Here is a 21,824-nt window from a genome sequence, read left to right on the forward strand (position 1 = left end):
TCTGGTGGCCCAGCATTGGATCGGACATTTACCGGAAAGTTACACAGTGCACATTCTGCCAAATCAATAAGCCCTCACAGTACAAAGAGCCCCTACGTACAACACCACTGCCGCCCGGCCCATGGCACAAGATTGGGGCAGACCTTTGCGAACAGGATGGAAAAAACTACCTGGTGGTGGTTGATTATTATTCCAGGGACATTGAGATCGCCCAGCTATGGACCACCTCCAGTCTACAGGTGATTGAGCAGCTGAAAGGTATGTTCGCACGATGGGGCATCCCTGGGGAACTCATTAGTGACAATGCCACACAGTTTACGTCAGCCGAATTTAGGCAGTTTTGTAGGAACTATGATTTCCGCCATACAACCTGCAGCCCCCACTTCCCCCAGGCAAATGGAGCAGCCGAAAGGGCCGTCGGGACAGCCAAAAGAATTTTGCAGCAGCCTGACCCTCACCTAGCACTGATGTGCTACCGCGCCACACCAATTGCTGCCACAGGTGCGAGCCCCGCGCAGCTCATGACCGGCCGCCAGATCCGGACCAACATGCCTGTGCTGGAGAGGAAACTCCAGCCACAGCTCTTCGACCACAAGGAGGTGGAGAAGAATGACAGAAGGGCAAAAGAGGCTTATAAGTTTTTCTTCGACAGGAGACACTCTGCACGTGCCCTAACCGAACTGCACTCAGGTGAGAGGGTACGAGTCAAACTAGACAGGCAAAAGGGGTGGTACATGCCCGCAGTCGTGGTGAATCCCTCAGGTGAGCCACGCTCCTACACGGTGCGTACGGAAGACGGGGCTGTCTTCAGACGGAACCGCAGGCACCTGCAATCCATGCCTGCCCCTGCAACTGTTGCAACCCAACCAGCCAGAGACAGCAATGACTTGCAGCAGGAACAACTCAGCCCAGCGGTCGTCACCTCATCAGGCACTCCCACGGAGCCGGACGTGCCAGCAAGGCCCTCTGGGTTCACCATCATCTCCAGTGGCAGAGTTGTAAAACCCCCAAAGCGGTATGATGTTTAGATACTGAGTGAGCAATGGGGCAGAATAATCCCCACACTCAGTCGAAGGGCTGGGCAGTCTACCCCACCCTTCAGGTTAATTTTTGAATTTTGAAGTGCATGTCTTTGTTGTTAGCTGGTTATGCTGTTAATTAGCAAATTGCTAATATGGTATTGCTGTTGCTATGTTTTATAATCTAGCAATGTTATTGTTTCCATTGGAACATACATGTTCTTTAAAAGGAGGGAGATGTGATGAGAACTACAGTGCCCAGCATGCTGTGTACGTAAGAGGAGGGGCACGCAACTATATGTTTTAGCGCGGTTCTGTACTGGGGCATTCTGGGGATTGTCCGGGTCGGGGACTGGAAGCAGATGGCTGAATAAAGCACGTTATTAATCGCGACTCCCTTGCCTGTCGTTTATGCACATGACAGCTATATTTTATAATAAAATGTAATTTTTAATCGAGAAAAAGTACATTAAACTTGTTTTTTATTGCGTTCAGGTAGCATAGCGGACTGTTGCCTACCAACACGGGGATCCCGGTTCGAATCCCCGTGTTATCTCCAGCTTGGTCGGGCGTCCCTACAGACACATTGGCCGTGTCTGCGGGCTGGAAGCCTGATGTGGGTATGTGTACTGGTTGCTGCAGTAGCGCCTCCTCTGGACGATCGGGGGGCCTGTTCAGGGCGAAGGGGGAACTGGAGGGAATAGCGCGATCCTTCCACGCGCTTACGTCCCTTTGGCGAAACTCCTCACTGTCAGGTGAAAAGAAACGGCTGGCGACTCCACATGTCGGAGGAGGCATGTGGTAGTCTGCAACCCTCCCCGGATCGGCAGAGCGGGTGGAGCAGCGACCGGGACTGTAATATCCTTTAGCTAGACATAGCCTTGGATATAATTGGCTGACACGAAGCCTAATTTGCATACGTCAGGGTTATATGAGGATACTTGCTGCATGGCTGGAACACACAAGATGGACGCGGCAATAAAGAGTAGTCAGATTTGATATTGCCACCTTTCAATTTCCTATAAGAGTAATGTAAGAGTGACTATAGCAAAACCACAAAGTACAGGAACGGCTCGGAAGAGTGGGGGCAATTGGCCGTATACAACTGGGGAGAAAAAAAGGGGGGGTTATTGAATTGCTCCGCGTGCTCGTGTTAATGGCCTCGCGTGCTATTGTGGGCACGCGTGTCATAGGTTGTCGACCCCAGAATTAGAGTGAATGGAATGATGTTTAGTTCACATACGTTTAGTGAGCTGACAACTTATTTCTCATGATGATTTTATGGATTTAAAATAAACATATTACTTTTTTCCCCTGTTCAATCACCGTGCTGGACTTTTCACCTTTAATTACTCAGTACTCATTAAGTATTAAGTAAGTATATTAAGTACTCAGTGCATCAAAGCCTGATAACAACCTATCGACCTCTCCATCTTTAAGAAGCTAAAGACCCAGCTCTTTAACGAAAACCTCCACACCTGATGGTATTAACAAAAATATTTTTTTAAACCCCCTTCCCCCAAAAAAACGCTGCTATGCACCATATGCATTGCGTTTGTGCACTATATCCTATCGGACTTGAACCTATTTTTTTAGCACTTGCGTTATAATTCTGTTTATCCTCTTTCAATGTTGTATTGTGTAAATTGTGTAAACACTACATTCATTGCACACTGTTCGTCTTAGGAGAGAGATCCCTCCTCTGTTGCTCTCCCTGGGTTTCTTCCTATTTCTTCTCCCTGTTAAAAGTTTTTTTTTTGGGGGGGGGTTGTTCCTTATCTAATGAGAGGGTCTACGGACAGGATGTTGTGTTGCTGTAAAGCCCACTGAGGCAAATTTATAATTTGTTATATTAAATATTACAAATGAAATTGACTTGACTTGTCTCATGACTATGCTTGTGTTGTATTAACTCCCGGATGTACGTCGCTTTTGATAAAAGCGTCTGCTAAATATATTGTGACATTGTAATTAACCGCTGTCTATATCAATGACCTAACTGAAACCCTTTTGTTCAGCATTTTCAAATCAAGTTTGACCCCATTTTAGTTTCCAAGTGGACCTCTAATCGAAAATATGTAACTGTATATTTCGCACTCAAAAACTGTCATTTTAATTTGCACAATAATGTATTAGATTGAGGTATTGGGTATTTTTTCCCCCAATGATTTAAGAAAATTACATTTAACCGCTACTCTAAACCGGAAGTCGCTTGCAAAATGGCCAAGTATGTTTCCGGTTCACCGTAGTCGAACCTGACCCTCGGCGTGAGAGGAGCAGTGTCTCTGGTTAAGGACAAATTTTTGCTGTAGTTTTTATAACGTAAGTTGACCTAAACTTCACGGGACGGTAAGATTGTGTAGCTCATCTCCTCTGTGTTTACCACACTATATCGTGAGAAAGTGTCGATTGCTAAACTGAGTAAGTTTAAGGAGGTGAATACTAGCCGAGGCTTGACGCTAACTTAGCTAGCATGATAGGCTAGAAATCTAGTCCACAGAATGTTGACTTTCCATTGGGCCAGCCATTTTCCGAGATTAGTTTTCCTTTGCTTTTCTTGTAAGCATTTAAATTTAACTCTCGCTTTCACTGGTCACTTCATCGTCTTCAGTATGCAGAGAGCTTTGGAGCAAAGATGTTGTAGCTATCCAGTTGTCTGGATTGCTAACGTTAGCCCTTTGGTTGGTCGAACTGAAACCTGTCACAATGATAATGTTGTTTTGTATCATTTGTCTCGTGATCTCAACGAGGGTGTAGTCCTGACAGATCAAATGGGAGTTAATGTATGTACACATAAAGATTTCTCCTTCTTTGATCTAAACATTGGAAATTTAAACCTGGCCTCAATAGCTAATACGGATGTACTACTGGCATGTTATCTTTATAATTTAACCTGTGGAACGTAGAGGGAATTTGAATGACCAAATTTTTAATGTGTAACTTTCAAAGTCGGACTTATTTAATAGAATAACAGTGCAGGATGATCACTTTCAACCTATAAGTCATGTTAGTCTAAAGTAACTGGCTCTTTCGCATTTTTACACTTTCTACAACATGTGTATTGTTTTATTTATTTATGTATTTATCTATTGATGTATTCATGTATTTATTTATTTGAAAACCAAAGAATTGTTAAGTGTGTCATCTCTCCCTCTCTGTCCATTCATCCAGTTAGTAATGTGGCTCCCCCCAAGTAAATGGTAGATGGTAAATGGACTGCTTTTATATAGCGCTCTTCTAGTCTACTGACCACTCAAAGCGCTTTACAGTGAGTCTCACATTCACCCATTCACACACATTCATACACTGATGGCGGAGGCTGCCATGCAAGGTGCCAACCTGCCCATCAGGAGCAGTTATGGGTTCAGTGTCTTGCTCAAGGACACAAGTCTCAGTTAAAACTACTAAACCAGTTCTGGTACAAGGTGTCCTTGTGGATCATGCAGATATGTTTATGCTTTAGACCACTGTTCCCAAATCAGCCTATAAGTTGTTCACGTCCACGAAGTGTGACTTGACAATTTGTAAATCTTTGTTATGTCCCTCATAAATATTTGTATTCTTTGCCTCAAGGTGGCAGGGTGTCTCCCCCCTCCTTATGATTGGTCCCTAATGGGCGGCTGGTCTCGCAGTGCGGTGCTGGAGCTGTACCGAGCGCTGCTCCGTGCAGGGCGCCACCTTCAGTACACCGACCGTAACTACTACCGTCGTGCTGTGGCCCGTGAGTTCCGCCGCTGCCAGGCTCTGACAGCGCCGGGAGACAAGGAGGACGCACTGAAGAGGGGACAGTTCTTCCTCAGCAGTGGACTTGGGGGGTTAATGTAGTTGCGGGGGTTTTGTGGCCATCTGCAGCAGGAAAAAAGGACGAGTATCTATCAGGTCAGTTTAGAAAGTTTTAATTTGTCAGTTTGCTACCCTTGTGAACTTTTGGAACTGTCACTGTCAGTTTGCCACCTTTGCGAACTTTTGGAACTGTCAGTGGACAAAACGGACATTCTTTCGATGACTGATTGAGGTAACTCTGGCAAAGCTCACAAGTCACTTGTTAACATGATTTAGGTGTGGTTTGATATTTTCTCTGTTGCTATGTCTTGCATTCCTCATTGATTAAGAAGTTGAAGTGATTTCACAGCAACTGTGTAGGTGTGTACTGCTGACACAGTGACATACACATACAAGTTTCCGGTTACCTGAAGTATGCTCAGATCTTTGTTTTAAAATGGAGCAATCATCCCCTTTATAAATCTGCTCTTCTCAATTTCTTCCTTTCCTACCCCCCCCCCCTTTCCCCATTTATTTTTGTCTGTCTTATCAGCCAACAGACAAAGGATGGCAGGGGTGAATGGAGACCGTAAAGGGAAAAAAGATGACAATGGGATTGGCACAGCTATTGATTTCATGCTGTCCAATGCCAAGCTGGTGCTTGGAGTGGGAGGCGCAGCCATGCTTGGCATTGCAACACTAGCTGTCAAAAGAGTAAGTGACAAATTCTGGGTATCATGGTTTATGGGTAGGCATATCAGTCTTCCTCCTCTAGTGGATTGTTGTAATACAGTCTACCCTTTTCACACAAGGCATTATGACAGTAACAAGGCTTTGCTGGAACAAAATAACGCAAAGATACTGAGTATACTTTGTGTACTTTGTACACTCTGGTTTGTTGTTTTTGGGCTTGTATCTACTTAAAAACATTAACAGCAGCATGTGCACAATTTTCTTTTGTTCAGATGTATGACCGTGCCATAAGCGCCCCTACCAGCCCCACCAAGATTGAGCAGACAGGGAAGAGAAGCTGGGAGGAACCTAATTGGATGGGCTCTTCACCACGGGTACTGAACCATGACATGAAGGCCACAGTCAGCAGGTCCCTCCAGTCTCTGCCCACCTCTTCACACTCCTTTGAACCAGGTAAGAAAGAAGGTGGAGTGCAAGCGTATGCATGTATATTGTGTGTGTGCATGTAAATACCTATTTCTAGCTGTTGGTTCGGTAAAACTAAATACATGTGAAGGAAACACTGATTGTATATCATATTGTGTAATTTACATCTACTGGTATAATGTGTATCTAATCCTTTATCCTAAACAGTGACAATAACACAATTTTCTTTTCTTTTTCTTCTTTTTTTTAACCTTGCCAGACTACCTATTTCGAGGATTGTTGCTCCTCCTCTTCAGTGGGTCTTAAGTTTTTTAAGGGTTGTAGTTTTAGCTGTTTCTTATAGCTGTACAAAAGTTTGGCTTCCTAGTAGACAAAACAAGTAGTTTTTTTGCATGGTATTTCATATTGTGGCAAGACCCCTAAATACTTTACACCCCCACTCACCCCACCCCAGATGTATTTGTACGCTGTTTGTGTGAATTGTAAAAATACGCTGATCAGCCAGAACATTAAAACCATCTGAGTTCACTGCCATCAAGGAATACCGTTGCCATAAAGGGGAGTACTTCGTCTGCAACAACGTTTAGGTAGGTGATACATGTCAAAGTAACATCCACGTGAATACCAGGAAGGTTTCTCAGCAGAACATTGCCCAGAGCGTCACACTGCCTCTGCCGGCTTGCCTTCTTCCCATAGTGCATCCTAGTGCCATATCTTCCCCATGTAAACGATGTGCAGGCACCTGGCCATCCACATGATGTAAAAGCAAACAGGATTTATCAGACCAGGCCATCTTCTTCCATTGCTCCATAGTCCAGTTCTGATGCTCACGTGCCCGTTGTAGGCACTTTCGGCAGTGGACGGGTCAATCGTGAACACTGCGACCAGTCTGCGGCTACGCAGCAGGGTGCGATGCACTGTGTGTTGTGACACCTGTCTATCATAACCAATGTTAACTTTTTCAGCAATTTGAGCCTACAGTAGCTCTTCTGTAGGATTGGGCCAGAAGGGCTAGCCTTCGCTCCCCATGCACATTGATGAGCCTTGGGCGCCCATGACCCTGTCGCTGGTTCCCTATTTGTCCTTCTTTGGACCACTTTTGTTAGGTACTGACCACTCCAGGAACATCCCACAAGACCTGCAGTGTTGGCGATGCTCTGATGCAGTTGTCCAGCCATCACAATTTGGCCTTTGTCAAAGTCGCTCAGATCCTTACGCTTTCCCATTTTTCCCGCTTCCAACATATCAACTTCAAGAACTGACTGTTGTTCACTTGCCGCATAATATATCCCACCGTTTGACAGGTGCCATTGTAACAACATAATATTATTCACTTCACCTGTCAGGGGTTTTAATGTTTTGGCTGATCGATGTATATCTAATAATAAATCCCTCTCACATCAGCAACCTCAGTCCCTATCAGCTCCTCCAAACTCGCTGGCTCAAATCGCAGAGAGAAGAGCATAAAATGTCTTTATAGTGATGGCAAAAACTGACTCAACTATTTTTCATCTGGCTGCTCTCAGCTCCTTATGGCTTCCTTTCCCTCAGACTATATGCGGCGGGCTGTAGGCCGAGCTGGCGCAGGAGGAAGCAGTGCCAGCAAAACCGACTTGCTGCGAGCTCGGATGCGTCTTTCCTTGCAGGAGCATCTGTGGCAGTTCTACCTGGAGAGCGTAAACATTCCAACTGAGGAGCAGGCCACGGCCAGGAGGGCTGCCTTGGACATTTGCGCTGAGCTTAGGGTCTTCTTACATGCCAAACTGCCGGACATGCCCCTCAGAGAAATGTACCTGAGCGGCAGTCTGTATGATGACCTGCAGGTAAGAACAAAAAGGGAAAAGGTGGTGCTGAAAGGGTTAATCTTGTGCTGGTGGTTTGTTTTTTTCCTTTGTAGTAAACGCACAGCAATGTTCACATTAATTTTCCCCTTTCAATGTGATATTTACTTTTTCTTTTATTTTTCCCCTCACCCTCCCCATCCCCTTTCCCCCATCTCAGGTGGTAACAGCAGACCACGCCCAGCTGATGGTGCCAATGATCCTAGAAAAAAACTTGTGGTCTTCCATCCCAGGGGAGGACACCATCATGAACGTCCCAGGTTTCTGGCTCATCCGCAGGGAGAACCTTGAATACTTTCCCAGAGGCAGCAGCTACTGGGACCGCTGCATGGTTGGAGGCTACCTCTCCCCAAAGTCAGTCCTGGAGGTTTTTGATAAGCTAGTGGCTGGTTCCATAAATTGGCCTGCTATAGGGAGCATCCTAGACTATATCATCCGTCCTGTAGTTCCCTCAGAAACGCTAACGCTCGAGGTCCAGTACGAGACAGACCGCAAGTTGTACGTGGACTTCCTGCCTCTGCTTGTGATGGACGACGGAACGTCGTTGATTGCCAAACCTCACCGACTAGCTGCTGAGCGCCATGAAAATCTGTGGCGACAGAGCTTCCGCGTGGCAGAGACGGCACGGCTTAGGGCACTGGACCAGGAGGATGGGGGCTGCCGCTGCACTTGCCTGAAAGTGGCCAAGGCTGTGTGCAAGCTCAACCCAGCCTTGAACCGGCTCAATGCCAGCCAGCTCACCAATGCTATCTTGCTGCTTAGTGAAAAGGAAGGTGACTGGACCCAGGAGGCACTGGCTGACCGCTTCCTCCAACTGCTGCGAGCGCTAGTGGGACACCTAGAGGCTGGGAGACTTCCTTGTGCCCTCAGCCCCAAAGTGAACCTTTTCTGTGAGCTGACGGAACAGGAAGTGGATGAGCTGGGGTACACCCTCTACTGCGCCCTCTCAGATCCTGAAGGGCTGCTTAGAACTGCCGTTGCAGAGCAAACCCAAACCTAAGAGAGCCTAGTTGTAAGAATTCACGACAGGTTCCGTAGTCTTCATGTGACAAGCCTCCATACTGCAGAGAGAATTCAAGTAGCCACATAAAAACCATCACTAAATAGCCACTGTGGGTGCAGTCAGTGTCATTATCATGTCAAGGTGAGGGTCCAGGAAGATGGCGTCTTCATTGAAATGTTTTTTGTCCACTGGATCAACAAGTTAAACTTTTAATTTTTCTATTCTATTTACATGTTTGCTAGGAAGTGTAACACACACAGTCGCTTTGTGGAAGGTGGGGGAAAAAAATCAGCCTTGACATGCAAAACGCACTAGATCTGATCATTCAAATTTTACTATACCCATAGATAAAATCGAAGACCCATTACTCATTATGGTTCTTACAAAAGTCAATATGGAAATGCATTTGGCATACTGCTTCTCAGTCAAAGCCCTAATGCTGTGGACTAGATGAATGCTGCATTGATTAATGATATGGAGTTTAAACAAAGATGCCAACTTATTTATGAATGGAAATGGGAATCTATGCATAAAATCCTAGGCTTACTACTTTGAGCATTTCAGCTGGGCCGACTCTTCTCATGCAGTATAATGGTGTCGTCATTATGGTCTTCACCCCATATGGAGATGGAATGTTTCTTTTGTAGAGTGCTAATTTCTACTGTGTGAAAGCACAGAATGTACTGCTGACTGTGTGTGTATGGCAACCAAAAAGCAAATAAATTGTTGATCAGCTTGCTTGAAGGACTTGATATTCTTGAGTTGAAGTGACGGCAGTGCTTAATACGCTTTAATTTGGATCATCTTATTTATATAAAAGCACGGTGTTATTCCATTGTTGACGAAGACTCTTCATAATGGGCCATTCAGTACTGTCAAACCTGATTTCTTAAAAGGTCAAAAGTTGCATAAGGATGAGCATTGTGTTGATGAGCACTGTATGTTTTCCCAGGACGTTAGAACAAAAAAATAACAATATTCCTTGCATGTGTCGGCTGCTAACGTAGACATCAGATGGGTGATTCTATGCTGCAGTTTTGTGTTATCCTTTTGGGCCACTTGTCCATAAATTGGACATGAATTTGACAAACATAGTGTCTTGGTGCCATTTGTAGTGATCAGAGGTATGTTGCTGATGTCTTGCTGATTAATGTTGTATACAATACAGCCGTGACATGAGTTTTTCATAGACTGACAGTTGCTATGAACTGTTTGACTCATCAGGTGTTACGCTGCGAATCAGTCCAGTGCGGAGAAAACAATTTCTTCTGTCTCACATTTGTTGTTTTTGGCATGCTGTGTCAGATATGTTTTCAAAGAGTTAATTTATTACCTAACCTGTGTCACCTACCAAGAAAATGTCAAAATACTGTGATATGCTTTAGCCATTCAACAAAGGCTGATCAGTGTTTGAGTCCCTAGAGTTGCATTCATCTCACTTTAGTTGGTACTTATGATCAGATATCAAAGTCAGTATGCCATCTCGCCATGAGATGGACAAAATTAGAATATGATCATTAATTTAGTCTGGATCCCAAATCAGAAAATCAATTTTTAGCTTTTAAATTTGTCCTCGTGAACTAATTGGGGGTGCAGTGGTTAGCATGGTCGCCTCACAGCAAGAAGGTCCTAGGTTCGAGCCCCGGGGTAGTCCAACCTAGAGGGTCGTCCTGGGTCGTCCTCTGTGTGGAGTTTGCATGTTCTCCCCGTGTCTGCGTGGGTTTCCTCCGGGTACCCCAGTTTCCTCCCACAGGGTCAGGTCAGGTGAATCGGCCGTACTAAGAAATTGTCCCTGGGTGTGAATGTGTGTGTGTCGGCCCTGTGACGGCCTGGCAACGTGTCCAGGGTGTCTCCCCGCCTGCTGCCCAATGACTGCTGGGATGGCTCCAGCATCCCACGACCCTGAGAGCAGGATAAGCGGTTTGGATAATGGATGGATGGATGGATGGATGGATGAACTAATTGGATTCCCAACCATATTCCTCACCAACTTCTTGTGCAGACTGTTTGGCTTTACTGGCTGGGGATGGGTTAAGTTACCAGTTGCGAGACTAAATTTGGCCATAAAAAAAAACAAACATGGTTTTTCTGTTACTTTTCTACCTGCATTATTTATCAAAATTTCATTACTGTTCTTTTGTCGTAAACAGTGGCTGGTACTCTTTTCTTCTTTGTCTCAAGGCTCAATAGTCTTAGCATCACCTCAGTCAGCTTGTGGCCGATTGCTGCGGTGATTTTTGTACAAGTGCGTGGCATGCCAGGGCCGTGTGTGTGTGTCTGTGTGTTTGTGCATTTCAAAGCCAGCCAATGGTCAGCGCTGGTTAATCTGGAGGTACTAATCTGGCCCAGCCTGTATTGGTAGATGGTAGCCAGACAGGAATTAGAGTAGAACGAGGTCGGGTTACAGAGGTCAGCGAGACAGTCTGTCCACACTGGCCCTAAACATTAACTATGCTAGACCAATACAATACACGTCACAGATTAATCTTAAACCTGTGATCTGTCACAATGATCAGGACTAGCTGGCTGTCGGGTCTTTTCGGAAATTAGCAGTGCTGATCCTTTTTTTTTTTGGTTATCATGCTTTAAATCATTATTAGATGGAGAGATATCAGGTCTGTTCTCTCCACATCTTGGACAGAAATGTCTCCTGGGTTTTCTGTTGGCACTATTACAGTGATAGAACAGCTGACCCAGACGCCACAGTTTAACTGGACAGGGTCAGGTCTTTCCGTATTTCCCAGTGTCGGGCCATTTACTCTCAACAGTCACTGCGTTTGTTGAGATATGGCCGAGAGTGAATTTAGTGCTAGCTGCTGCAGTAAAGAAGCTCTCAGTAGTCCTCATGTAATAAACCCTCTCCAGAATAGCCACTTGGAGCCCTCATTGTCTTTCCAAGTTGCAATAGCCTTAGAGTTGGAACAAACGATATGGAGCAGACCCATTTTATTTTGGTCCAAGTCATTTCACTGTAAATTATGGCGGGGTCGGAGGTGTTCTCGGTTCCGTAGTGCATTATAAAGCAGCTGAATACCTTTTCAAATATATACGGAGAAACAAGTTAGTATTTTTGTATTTATTGTACATTTGTAACAAAAAAACTATGTTTGCAAAGATACATGTTAAATCCCTCTTGGTATGTTTAAGTGCTTTGTTGCAGAGGTACTGGTATTTTGATGCGTCTCAATCTGCAGTAGGTCTTAAGAGCTAGCAGGATGTTTCTGTGCACATTTAAGTCTTACTTCGCTCACAGACTTTACTTATGCTACCTTTTTGTGTTCTGTAGTAACAGGGTGTCGCTGTGCCACATTTATTACGTCAAGAAAAGAAAAACCCAAAGTAGATCACTACCTCTACCTTGTGGAGTTAAGCTTAGCCTTGTGCTCATTTGCATGCTGTGTATGTTTTGTTTTTTGTTTTTGAAATATTTTAGGGAATTTTTCTTCTGTTGAAGATCAGTTCTGAAATTTAATGGTATACACACACAGCACTTTGTATACTCAATAAATATTACATCTGCCATTCTCTGTAGTCATTTGATTTGTCGTGAATGCGCCCGTTTTTACAGGAAGATTGTAGATCAATTAGGCATCGATTCAGAATCGTACATTTTGATGCAATAACTCAGCAGAAATGTAGTTAAGTACAACATTTTCAGTCAGACTGAAATGTTTTGTAACTTCTCCAATGAAAGTTTATTTCATGTAATCTTGGGTTTGATACCCTTGTCCTTCAGTGGAAAGCGTATGGTATGCAAAAGGGTTAAAAGTTACAAATAGACAGCTTCAGTGTATTGTCAGTCTTCTGATTTATTGAAAAAGTCATAACAAATTCATACCTTGGTTTTGTAGGAGGAAGATGATGCGATCATTAAATGGCAAGCAACAAAAGGCCATACACTCAACTGCCACTTAAAGACCATATGTCCACTTAAAGACACTTGAAACATCTCGCTCATCACTCAAAACACGTTTCAGGCATACAAAAAAGCAGTTAATTCAGTGTAACCATTTGGACTTTGTCCTTTGAAGGACCAAAAAAGGGGAAAAAAAATTTCAGTTTTCACAGACAAAAATCAGGAACCAACTTAACACTTTGGTCTTTAGGGAAAGGCATCTGAACTCATGTCAAATATGCGGTAACAGATCATCGTCTTAGTATTTTGTTTTGCCTTGCTTTCTCCATTACAAATGAATATCCTGTCCAAGACTGAGATGTTGTGCAGCTAAAATTGACCTTCGAGCACTCCAGAGACCAGATACAACAGCAGAACCCCTTTGGATAGCAAGCACAAAATGAGATAACACGTACTGAAAGCGATTTAGCTTTGCTTGCTCTATCGGCTCAGGTTACCACAAAAAACAAGAAGCAGCTCTAAATCAAACAAGACAGAGTCACTACAGACTTCCTCCTGTCTTTATTTGGCAGGGGCGAACCCCACGCGGTCGGCGTCCCTGTCAAACACAGTGTAGTACTTCCCGATGAACACATCTCCCAGGATCCACAGCGGGCCTGCAGGAGGTGGTATATCCATGGCCATGAAGCCCAACAGACAGATTGTTGTACCCAACTGAGACTCCTGCATGTCAAGAGAAGAAACGGAGTGAGTGGAATTTGTGTCTCAGTTTAAGCAAAAGACAGTCCTTAAATGACTGCAGGAGAACTAGGAAGTCAATTTTTCCTGGACACTGGTACGCAGTTACTTGGTGGTGATACTGGCAACTGCATTGATGTTTAACAGCTCAAAATCCCAGAGATCATTCGAAATACAACGGAGCTGCCAGTGCCAATGTGTCAGCACCTTTCCCATTTTTGGGCGGATCCCCCCCCCCCACATTTTTTCTCCCCAATTGTATCCGGCCAATTACACCACTGATCCAGGGAGGGCTGCAGACTACCACATGCCTGCTCCAATACATGTGGAGTCACCAGCCGCTTCTTTTCACCTGACAGTGAGGACTCTCACCAGGGGGATGTAGCGCGTGGGAGGATCACGCTATTCCCCCCAGTTCAGCCCCCCCTTCCCAGAACAGGCGCCCCGACAAACCAGATGAGGCGTTAGCGCAGCAACCAGGACACATACCCACATCCAGCTTCCTACCCGCAGACACGGCCAATTGTTTCTGTAGGGATGCCCGACCAAGCCGGAGGCAACACGGGGATTCAAACTGGGATCCCAGTGTTGGTAGGCAACGGAATAGACTGCCAGGCTACCCAGATGCCGGCACCTTTCCCATTTTTTTGCCCCAAATATAAATATAAAAACTTGGCTGAACCAGAGTTTTAGCTATCAATGTTGTAGTATCTATTGGTAAAGGTCTTTCACAAGCTTGCTCTGTCCTATCTGCTTATTAGCCACAACAGCTCAGCATCTTCTTTATGCAAAACTACCTGCCTTCTTCATTAACACTTGACATTACGCACCAGGTCATTCTGCCTCAGGAAAGCCCTAGCTGACATTATCCACTAAAATCTGCAACTACAAAAGCGTTTGTGATTTGGATATTTGTGGATTAGCAATTGTCCCAAGTACGCCAGTGATAGAAAGGTTTAAAGAATGACATCTGTTTGCACATACATCCTCAGAATTGTAAGTTTAAGGTGTCCATCAGGATACTCAAGACATTGTCCTCAGCACAACATCATTCTTTGGTGATGTTTGTTGCATAAATACGAGGACCTTCACCCGGCTGTACACGTGATGATCCTTGATGCTATCGATACCAGGAGCAAAGTGAGGCCAACACCATCTGTAAACTCTAATCACGATGAGGGTTTACCTTTATGACATAGTCATTCCCTGTCAGGTTTAACATCTTTCCTCCTATGTTGAAGGAGACAACAGGGAGAGTTGGGATCTTCTTACAGTCAATCAAGTACTAGGAGAGAGAAAAGAGCACAAATTTGACGGATGCAGAAAAAATGTTACAGCGTAATCCATGTAAGAGAAAGAAAACACATGGTCTATGGATGATAACGCTTGGTCCAATGTTAGTGCTAGTTTAGGGCCCAGTCAGGGAATGGATCCGGGCTGTGAGATAAACAGCCATAACAGATCAGTGGAAACCAGGGGTTAAATCTTGGCTATGATGCAGCTCAAATATCAAACAATCCCGCTCAGCCATCACCAGCTTACCATAAAATGTGAAAAAAGTCACATTTCCAATAGTTCTACAAGCATCACGGGGGCGCAACACTTCAATGTCCAAAGCATGCTGTCGATCTTGAGCTCTTTGGTTATAGCCTGTGTTGTCATGATTACCTCTCCCATAAGCAAAGGCAAGCCTCCAACGGCTTTGTTTAGCGCTCTGATCTCCTCCACAGGACCAATGATCTGAGATGTTCCCGTGTCAACAATTGCCTGGCAGCCAGCCTTGCACAAAGTTAGCTGGTTGCCAACTTCAACACTGTGTGTGTGGGGGGGGGCAGAGAAAGAGAGAAATCAGTTAGGTTTTTTTTAGGATTTTTCCCCCTTTTTTCTCCCCAACTGTACTTGGTTAATTACCCCACTCTTCCAAGCCGTCCCCGCTGCTCCACCCCCTCTGCTGATCTGGGGAGGGCTGCAGACTACCACATGCCTCCTCTGATACATGTGGAGTTGCCAGCTGCTTCTTTTCACCTGACAGTGAGAAGTTTCGCCAGGGGGGACGTAGGAGGATCACGCTATTCCCCCCAGTTCCCCCTCCCCCCCAAACAAGCACCCTGACCAACCAGAGGAGGTGGTAGTACAGCGACCAGGATACATACCCACATCTGGCTTCCCACTCACAGACACGGCCAATTGTGTCTGTAGGGATGCGGTAACACGGGGATTCGAACTGGCAATTCCCATGTTGGTAGGCAACAGAATAGACCGCCACGCTACCCGGACGCCCAAAATTAGTTAATTTTTATCTGCCTTTGCAATGAGGCGGCTGGTTAAATTTGATTGCTTATCTCATGACATATGTGCGGTATTATCAATTTAATGAAAACAAATTGGGGGAAAACAACACAATGAAATTACCCTAATATAAATCATAAGAAAGGGGGCGGGGGGAATCAAAATATTTACATCAAAACTACAAAGTTTTAGCTGCTCAGTAGAGATGCAACAGGAAGCATTCTTCACCTGTTCATCTGAATCTGCCAGTAGGCCTTCCGCGTGACGTTGACGTAGTGCAGGTCTCCACTGTAGTACTGGGGATCAGTTCCTCCCAGCACCAGTTCCCCTCCCACGGCTGCTGTCGGGTCTCTGGAGGACACAAGAGAGAAGGAAGCATGTTGTAAAAAGAAGAGTCCCAGATACTGAAAACTCATTACATCCACGGAAAAGAACAAAACAGTTGAGGACAAAAAGTTTTGGAACAGTCCAGCAAAGACTTCCCAAAAGGATGAAGACAGTTGTTGTCGTAGATAAGCTTTACTTCCTGGCTTTTCTACGGGGTTTGCTGGCTTTCAGAAAGAGCAACGATAACTTTAACAACACAGTCTTTTCAAAGCATTACAAAACGCCTCTGCAGCGTAGCCTCAAACTACCAAAATGCTCCATGCACGCAGAAGAAGAAAACATCTTTGGTGTCTTTATGCATGCTCAATAATGGTGAGGAAATCACAGAAAGGTGAATCAGTTTACAGAGAGAAACGTTGAACTGATGCACCTGTGATTTCCTTACCTGGATCACCGAGCGTGCATAAAGACATGTTGACTCATTTCAGTGAGGATTGCCTTAAAATTGTACACGAGTACAAGCAAACGGCGAATAAGATGACAGACTATAGGAGCCACCTCAGATTCAGCCTCAGGTGCAGCCGGAGCGGGATTACACCCAAGAGCCTGCAAATGAAATTTTCGGTCAAGGGCCGCTGAGCTAACAAGATCCTCCAGAAGACACAGAGAATTCACTGGTCATGTGCAGCCTCGTCATATGTGCATTTCAAGCACATAAAAATCATAACAAGTTAGAAATATTTCCCAGCAGATCACACAAAAGCTAGCCTTTATTACCTCCACGTGACGCCGTCATGAACCAACCTGTTTATGTAGAAAGAGAAGATATTCTGTGGCAGCAGCTTGGCAGCCATGGCTGAGTCAAACACAGGGGTAACGTCAGCAACCGAAATGGCTGGGTAAGCCATGCCCAAGATGCCATCGAAACGGGCCACGGCGAAAGTGATGCCAGGCTGCGTCACTGCCTCTCCAAACTGCTGGCCAGGGATCGCCAGGCCTGCCACCTGAGGGGGGGGGGCAAGGAAGGAGGGCAGACGTGATGAGTAGGGTCTTTCAGTGAGACACAACCAGATAAAAATGAAAGGAATGGGATAACAGTACGCTCTCTCTGGAGGATGGTCGTGATGGTCATTGTAGGCTAACTGGTAAAGTGGCTGCCCAACGCTGCCGATTTGCCCAACGAAACACTGGAATGCAGCCGCGGAATGAGTCATGTGATCAAGTGGACGAGTCTCAAACCCACCGAGACGGTGTCCCTGCTGAGGAAACCAGACAAGCTGCCTCTGCCGTACTGGATGGAGAACTTGGTGCCGACCTCCACGTAGGTGCTGGACTTCTTAGAGTTGTAACGATGATGAACCCCTGAATAGGGAAGACAAAGCAGGGGAGAAAATAAGGATGTCAACAGTTCCTGGGCTGACAAAGCGTGATGGCCAGGGCACACAGGGAACAGTTTGAAACATATTTGACCTCAGTGCGTTTTTCTTTTTGTTAAATATACCATTACTCGCAACTTAATGCAAATCACATCTACAAGTCAAGGTTTTTACAGTTAACCAAGAATAAACTAAAACTAGGTGTGAGAAAACATTTTAGTTAACGGAAATAGAATAAAAACTAGACTCGAGAAAAAAAAGAAAAATAGTTTACTTATAAAACTAACAAATATAAAATAAGAATATACAGAAAATGTCTTTAGTTTTAGTCTTTGTCATTGGTGCATGCGTTTATGGAGACTGTGAGTCAATTGCATTCACAAAGTGTTGTGTTTGCATTGTAATACCTGTTGTGGACAAATGCCCCCATATTATGATAAAAAAAACACCAAAAAACCAACTAAATCTAATACTGAAACTAAAGTAAATATTTTTCAAACAATAAAAACAAGAATGGAATGTGCAATCCCACTCTGGAAACTAAAGTGAATTGAGAACAAAAAAATTTAAAACAAAAAATACAAAACTGTAACTCTGCTACAAGCATGACTGCTCGGTAACAACACCTAAAGGGCCTCCTTTACATGCTGCCTTCCTTAACAATAATCCCCCAGATCTCCAAGTTGCATGGCATGTGACGGCCATCACAGACACGCGACTGAACAGACCAGGGAAGGACTTTTGTCTTGCACATAATGATTAGCTTGGAAGCGGAGATTGTTAAAACCAAACATCGGCTTACAAAGGAACACTGTGACAAACTGGTCAACTCTCCTTTTCACCACTTCCCCGTCCACTACTTACCCACTTGTTCACTCTTATTTTCAACTGCTAGCCAACAAATGATGCCATTGATGGATGCGTTCAAGAACAGTTAAATTATAACACTGTTAGTGAAAGACAGACTAATAAAAAGGAATTATACAGTGTTCTAGACTAGCATTCACACACACACACACACACACACACACACACACACATAACAGCAGTCGGTTATCCAAAGGGCAAACTCACAGCAAGCCAGATCGAAGAAGGAGCAGCGGATGGAGGGGATCCAGAGGTTGGAGGAGCCGGTGTCAAATATCACGGTGAAGTCTTGGGGTGGGGTGCCAATGCTGATTACCCCATAGTACTGGGCCTGAATTGAATGAACAGAAGCTACGGTGATTTCTACAGATACACCACCGAGACCCCATCTCAACAATTTTACATAAACTCAGCAGCCCTTCTATTAGGCAGGGCCACCCCCCCACACCTGTCTCACTGTTTCGACGGGGGAATCCAGTTTGCACTCCTGCACCTAGAAATGCAATAACCAACTTGTGCAATAAGCTTTAAAAAAAAAAAATCAGGATCTGTGCAATATCATTAAATGCTGCACTCATGTTTTTTTAACTTTAAACTTATTCTTACTTTATACTCATTACAACTGACTTTTTAAACGTGTTATAGCTTTTGACATCATTTACACTTCTTTTCTCTTGTTGTGTACACACACACACACACACACACACACACACACACACACAATAAAAACTTGACTTTGGGAAAGACTGACTTTACATAAGGTCTACAAGTAACAATCTTATATTTTTTTAAAAAAGAACATTAAAGCCTGGCAGTGACCACCATGCACACATACATCCATAAAGTTGCTGAGTTTCTCCACAGGTGCTTGGGGGGACGGTGTCAACGAGGCAGCAGCGCCGTATTCTGCGCGACTGGTTTTGGCGAAAGCCTTGAGCTGCTCCAGAGACATCCCATTATCACTCATGAGACGCCGCACAGTCCTCGTTTTGTGAAGGGGAACTCTGCATTAAAAAAAAATAAGAAAAGAAAAGAAAAAAAAGAAAAGAGTCAGCTGGAGAAGACTTGAGATATATTGTGTGTGGTGCACGCAAATCATTACAGCCTTTACACAAACTTGCACGCGAGAGGGAAACCAGATGATTGCGGCGCATCCTGGCGTGCGATGTTCTGGTGCTGACAGACTTAACTGTTTGAGGTGTAACGTGCACATGCAAAACCAGCAGCTTCATACAGTTTGAAGCACTTACTATGCAAACATTTCCGCCCCAACTCTATAACAAGTGGAATCACGTGGGCCTAGTCATGCATTTCCCAGCCAACAAATACACATTTTAACCTTGCTGATAATAGTGCCCGCCAGGAAAAGTCCATATAACGCTACAGCGACAAATAAACCACATGACAAACCAGCCACTTAAATTCAGCGCGCGCACACACACACACACACACAAAATGCATGGAATGAGTTGACAATAAATAAACAAAATACCTAACGATGGCGACACTTTGAGCTATTAGCAGCGTCGCACTTAGGGAAAATATTGCCATTCGTGTCATTTTCTGTCCCCGTATGTTCAAGTTATCAGAAATTATCGTCTTCTTTCAGTTTTGTTTCAGCGGTGCCGTATACAGCGGCGTCAACCGTCTCCCAAACTGACGCACCACACTTCGTTACATCCGTGATTGACATTCGTCACTTTCCGTAACAACTCGTTTTTCTCCGCTCCGGCTTTCCATGATTGGTGGAAGAACATGAACAGGGTAATGTGATTGGCCGATGATAGTGTCAATCACCGCGAAAACAAGACAACCGATGAATATCAATGCGACAGGTCTATCTCTGTCTTTTACTTTTATTGTCGCTTAAAATCCCCTTTTGTATTCTTGTTCTACGGTATTGTTGTTAACAAATACTGGCTAATTCTTAAAAAGTTTTTTGCTACATAAAAGAGAGCGTACATTAAACATTAAGCATTAGTTGGCCAACCCACTCCCACTGCAAATAAATTCTGAGAGATTAAATTTAAAAAAATAAAAACTAATTTTCCTTTATGTTTACACAGATTGGTGACAAATTAAAGGAAAACCCAACATAAAGTGTTGGACCACCACGAGCCTCCAGAACAGCTTGCTCCTTGTTATAGATTCTACAAGTAATAATAATAAATTTTATTAGTGGGCGCCTTTCAGAGCACTCAAGGACACCTTACACAACATACTAGTTAGAAAAAAACAAAAACAAAAATAAGCAGCACTATATCAGACAGCATAAAATCAAAACAAAGCAGGGTAGACAATAAAAAGTGAATACGACACATAAGTATAAAATCATCATCACCACAAAACTCAATGAAGCGTGGATCAGACTGAATGCGCCAGTTTGAAAAGGTACATTCTGAGATGGGATTTGAAGGTTGAAAGAGTCAATGTCGCGAATGTCTTGTGGGAGAGAGTTCCATAGGCGGGGGGGGGGGGGGGGAATGACTGAAGGCTCTAGACCCCATGGTAGTCAAGCGGGCCAATGGTGTAGTGAATTGGAGAGCAGAAGAGGGTGTGAGAGTGCGGGAGGGCGTGTGGATATGGAGTTCAGAACGATATGAAGGAGCTAGGTTATTAAGGGCCTTAAAGGTGAGAAGCAGGATCTTGAAGTCACGGAGCCAATGGAGTTGCTGAAGAACGGGAGTGATATGATCTGTGGAAGGAGTTTAATGATACGGGCAGGTGAATTCTGGACCAATTTAAGTTTATGAAGACACTTGAGGGGGAAGACCAAAGAGGATAGAACTGCAGTAGTCAATAGTCAATTCGGGATGTAACCAGGGTGTGAATGAGTACGGTGGTGCTGTTAGGTGTAAGGGACGGGCGAAGACGGTTAATATTGTGTAGGTGGAAGTATGCAGATCGAGTAACATTTTTGATGTGTGCTTCAAAAGATAATGTGCTGTCCAAGAAGACACCCAGACTCTTAACCTGAGGCGATGGAGGAACAATAGAATTGTCAATAGTTAGAGAAAAATTATCAGGTTTAGCCAAATTATACAGTACCTACTAGGAGGACCCCGTTTTTATCACTATTAAGTTTGAGGAAGTGGTGTGAAAACCAGGATTTAATTTCTAGTAAGCAGTCAGAAAGGGAAGTAGGTGGAAGAGTGGAGGTAGGCTTGGTGGATGGATAAAGCTGGGTGTCATTCGCATAGCAGTGAAATTGAATGCGAAATTTCCTGAAAATGTGGCCAAGAGGTAATGAATAAATAATAAACAGGAGGGGTCCCAATACAGAGCCCCGGAGAACACCGGTAATGATATGAAAGGACTGTGATCTCAAATTTTTAAGTTAGACAAACTGAGTGCGGCCAGAGAGATATGATCTAAACCAGCCAAGGGGGTGACAGTTATTCCAATGGAAGCTAATCTCTCTAGGAGGATGTTACGTGAGATGGTATCAAACGCTGCGCTCAGGTCGAGAAGGACAAGTATGGTTAAGAGCCCAGAGTCAGATGCCATCAACAGATCGGGGCCGTGCCTATAGTCCCCGGGTCCTATATTCCCCGATCGGGGAACATAGGACCCTTTCGAAAAAAAAGGGTCCCATATTCCCCGTTTTCCCCTAAAAAGGTCCTATAA

The 21,824-nt window shown here is 44.5% G+C and overlaps 3 protein-coding genes across 5 annotated transcripts; 2 read left to right on the forward strand and 1 right to left on the reverse strand.

Annotated features, from left to right (window-relative positions):
* The first annotated feature begins 3,275 nt into the window (after positions 1-3,275).
* Positions 3,276-4,844, forward strand: LOC130118950 (mitochondrial ribosome and complex I assembly factor AltMIEF1-like). 3 transcript variants are annotated; one of them, XM_056287288.1, is made up of 3 exons: positions 3,286-3,341; positions 4,191-4,287; positions 4,593-4,844. In XM_056287288.1, the coding sequence occupies exon 3, from the start codon at positions 4,632-4,634 to the stop codon at positions 4,842-4,844; it is 213 nt and encodes a 70-aa protein (XP_056143263.1). In that variant the 5' UTR covers positions 3,286-3,341; positions 4,191-4,287; positions 4,593-4,631. The 3 variants fall into 3 exon arrangements, with proteins under 3 accessions (XP_056143261.1, XP_056143263.1, XP_056143262.1); XM_056287286.1 differs by lacking the exon at positions 4,191-4,287 and having other exon boundaries at positions 3,276-3,341; XM_056287287.1 differs by lacking the exon at positions 4,191-4,287 and having other exon boundaries at positions 3,299-3,368.
* Positions 4,845-5,348: 504 nt separating this feature from the next.
* On the forward strand, positions 5,349-12,286 carry mief1 (mitochondrial elongation factor 1). The gene is made up of 4 exons (XM_056287283.1): positions 5,349-5,495; positions 5,747-5,927; positions 7,452-7,723; positions 7,902-12,286. Exons 1-4 carry the CDS (start codon positions 5,349-5,351, stop codon positions 8,739-8,741), a joined length of 1,440 nt encoding a protein of 479 aa, XP_056143258.1. The 3' UTR covers positions 8,742-12,286.
* A 242-nt stretch (positions 12,287-12,528) lies between these two features.
* On the reverse strand, positions 12,529-19,864 carry napsa (napsin A aspartic peptidase). The gene is made up of 9 exons (XM_056287285.1): positions 19,690-19,864; positions 19,033-19,201; positions 18,405-18,528; positions 17,198-17,316; positions 16,759-16,958; positions 15,856-15,978; positions 15,007-15,151; positions 14,525-14,623; positions 12,529-13,323 (listed from the first exon to the last, which is right to left on the reverse strand). Exons 1-9 carry the CDS (start codon positions 19,755-19,757, stop codon positions 13,162-13,164), a joined length of 1,209 nt encoding a protein of 402 aa, XP_056143260.1. The 5' UTR covers positions 19,758-19,864; the 3' UTR covers positions 12,529-13,161.
* Positions 19,865-21,824: the final 1,960 nt, after the last annotated feature.

Source organism: Lampris incognitus, chromosome 10, assembly GCF_029633865.1.
Source record: "Lampris incognitus isolate fLamInc1 chromosome 10, fLamInc1.hap2, whole genome shotgun sequence".
NCBI classification, from domain to species: domain Eukaryota; kingdom Metazoa; phylum Chordata; class Actinopteri; order Lampriformes; family Lampridae; genus Lampris; species Lampris incognitus.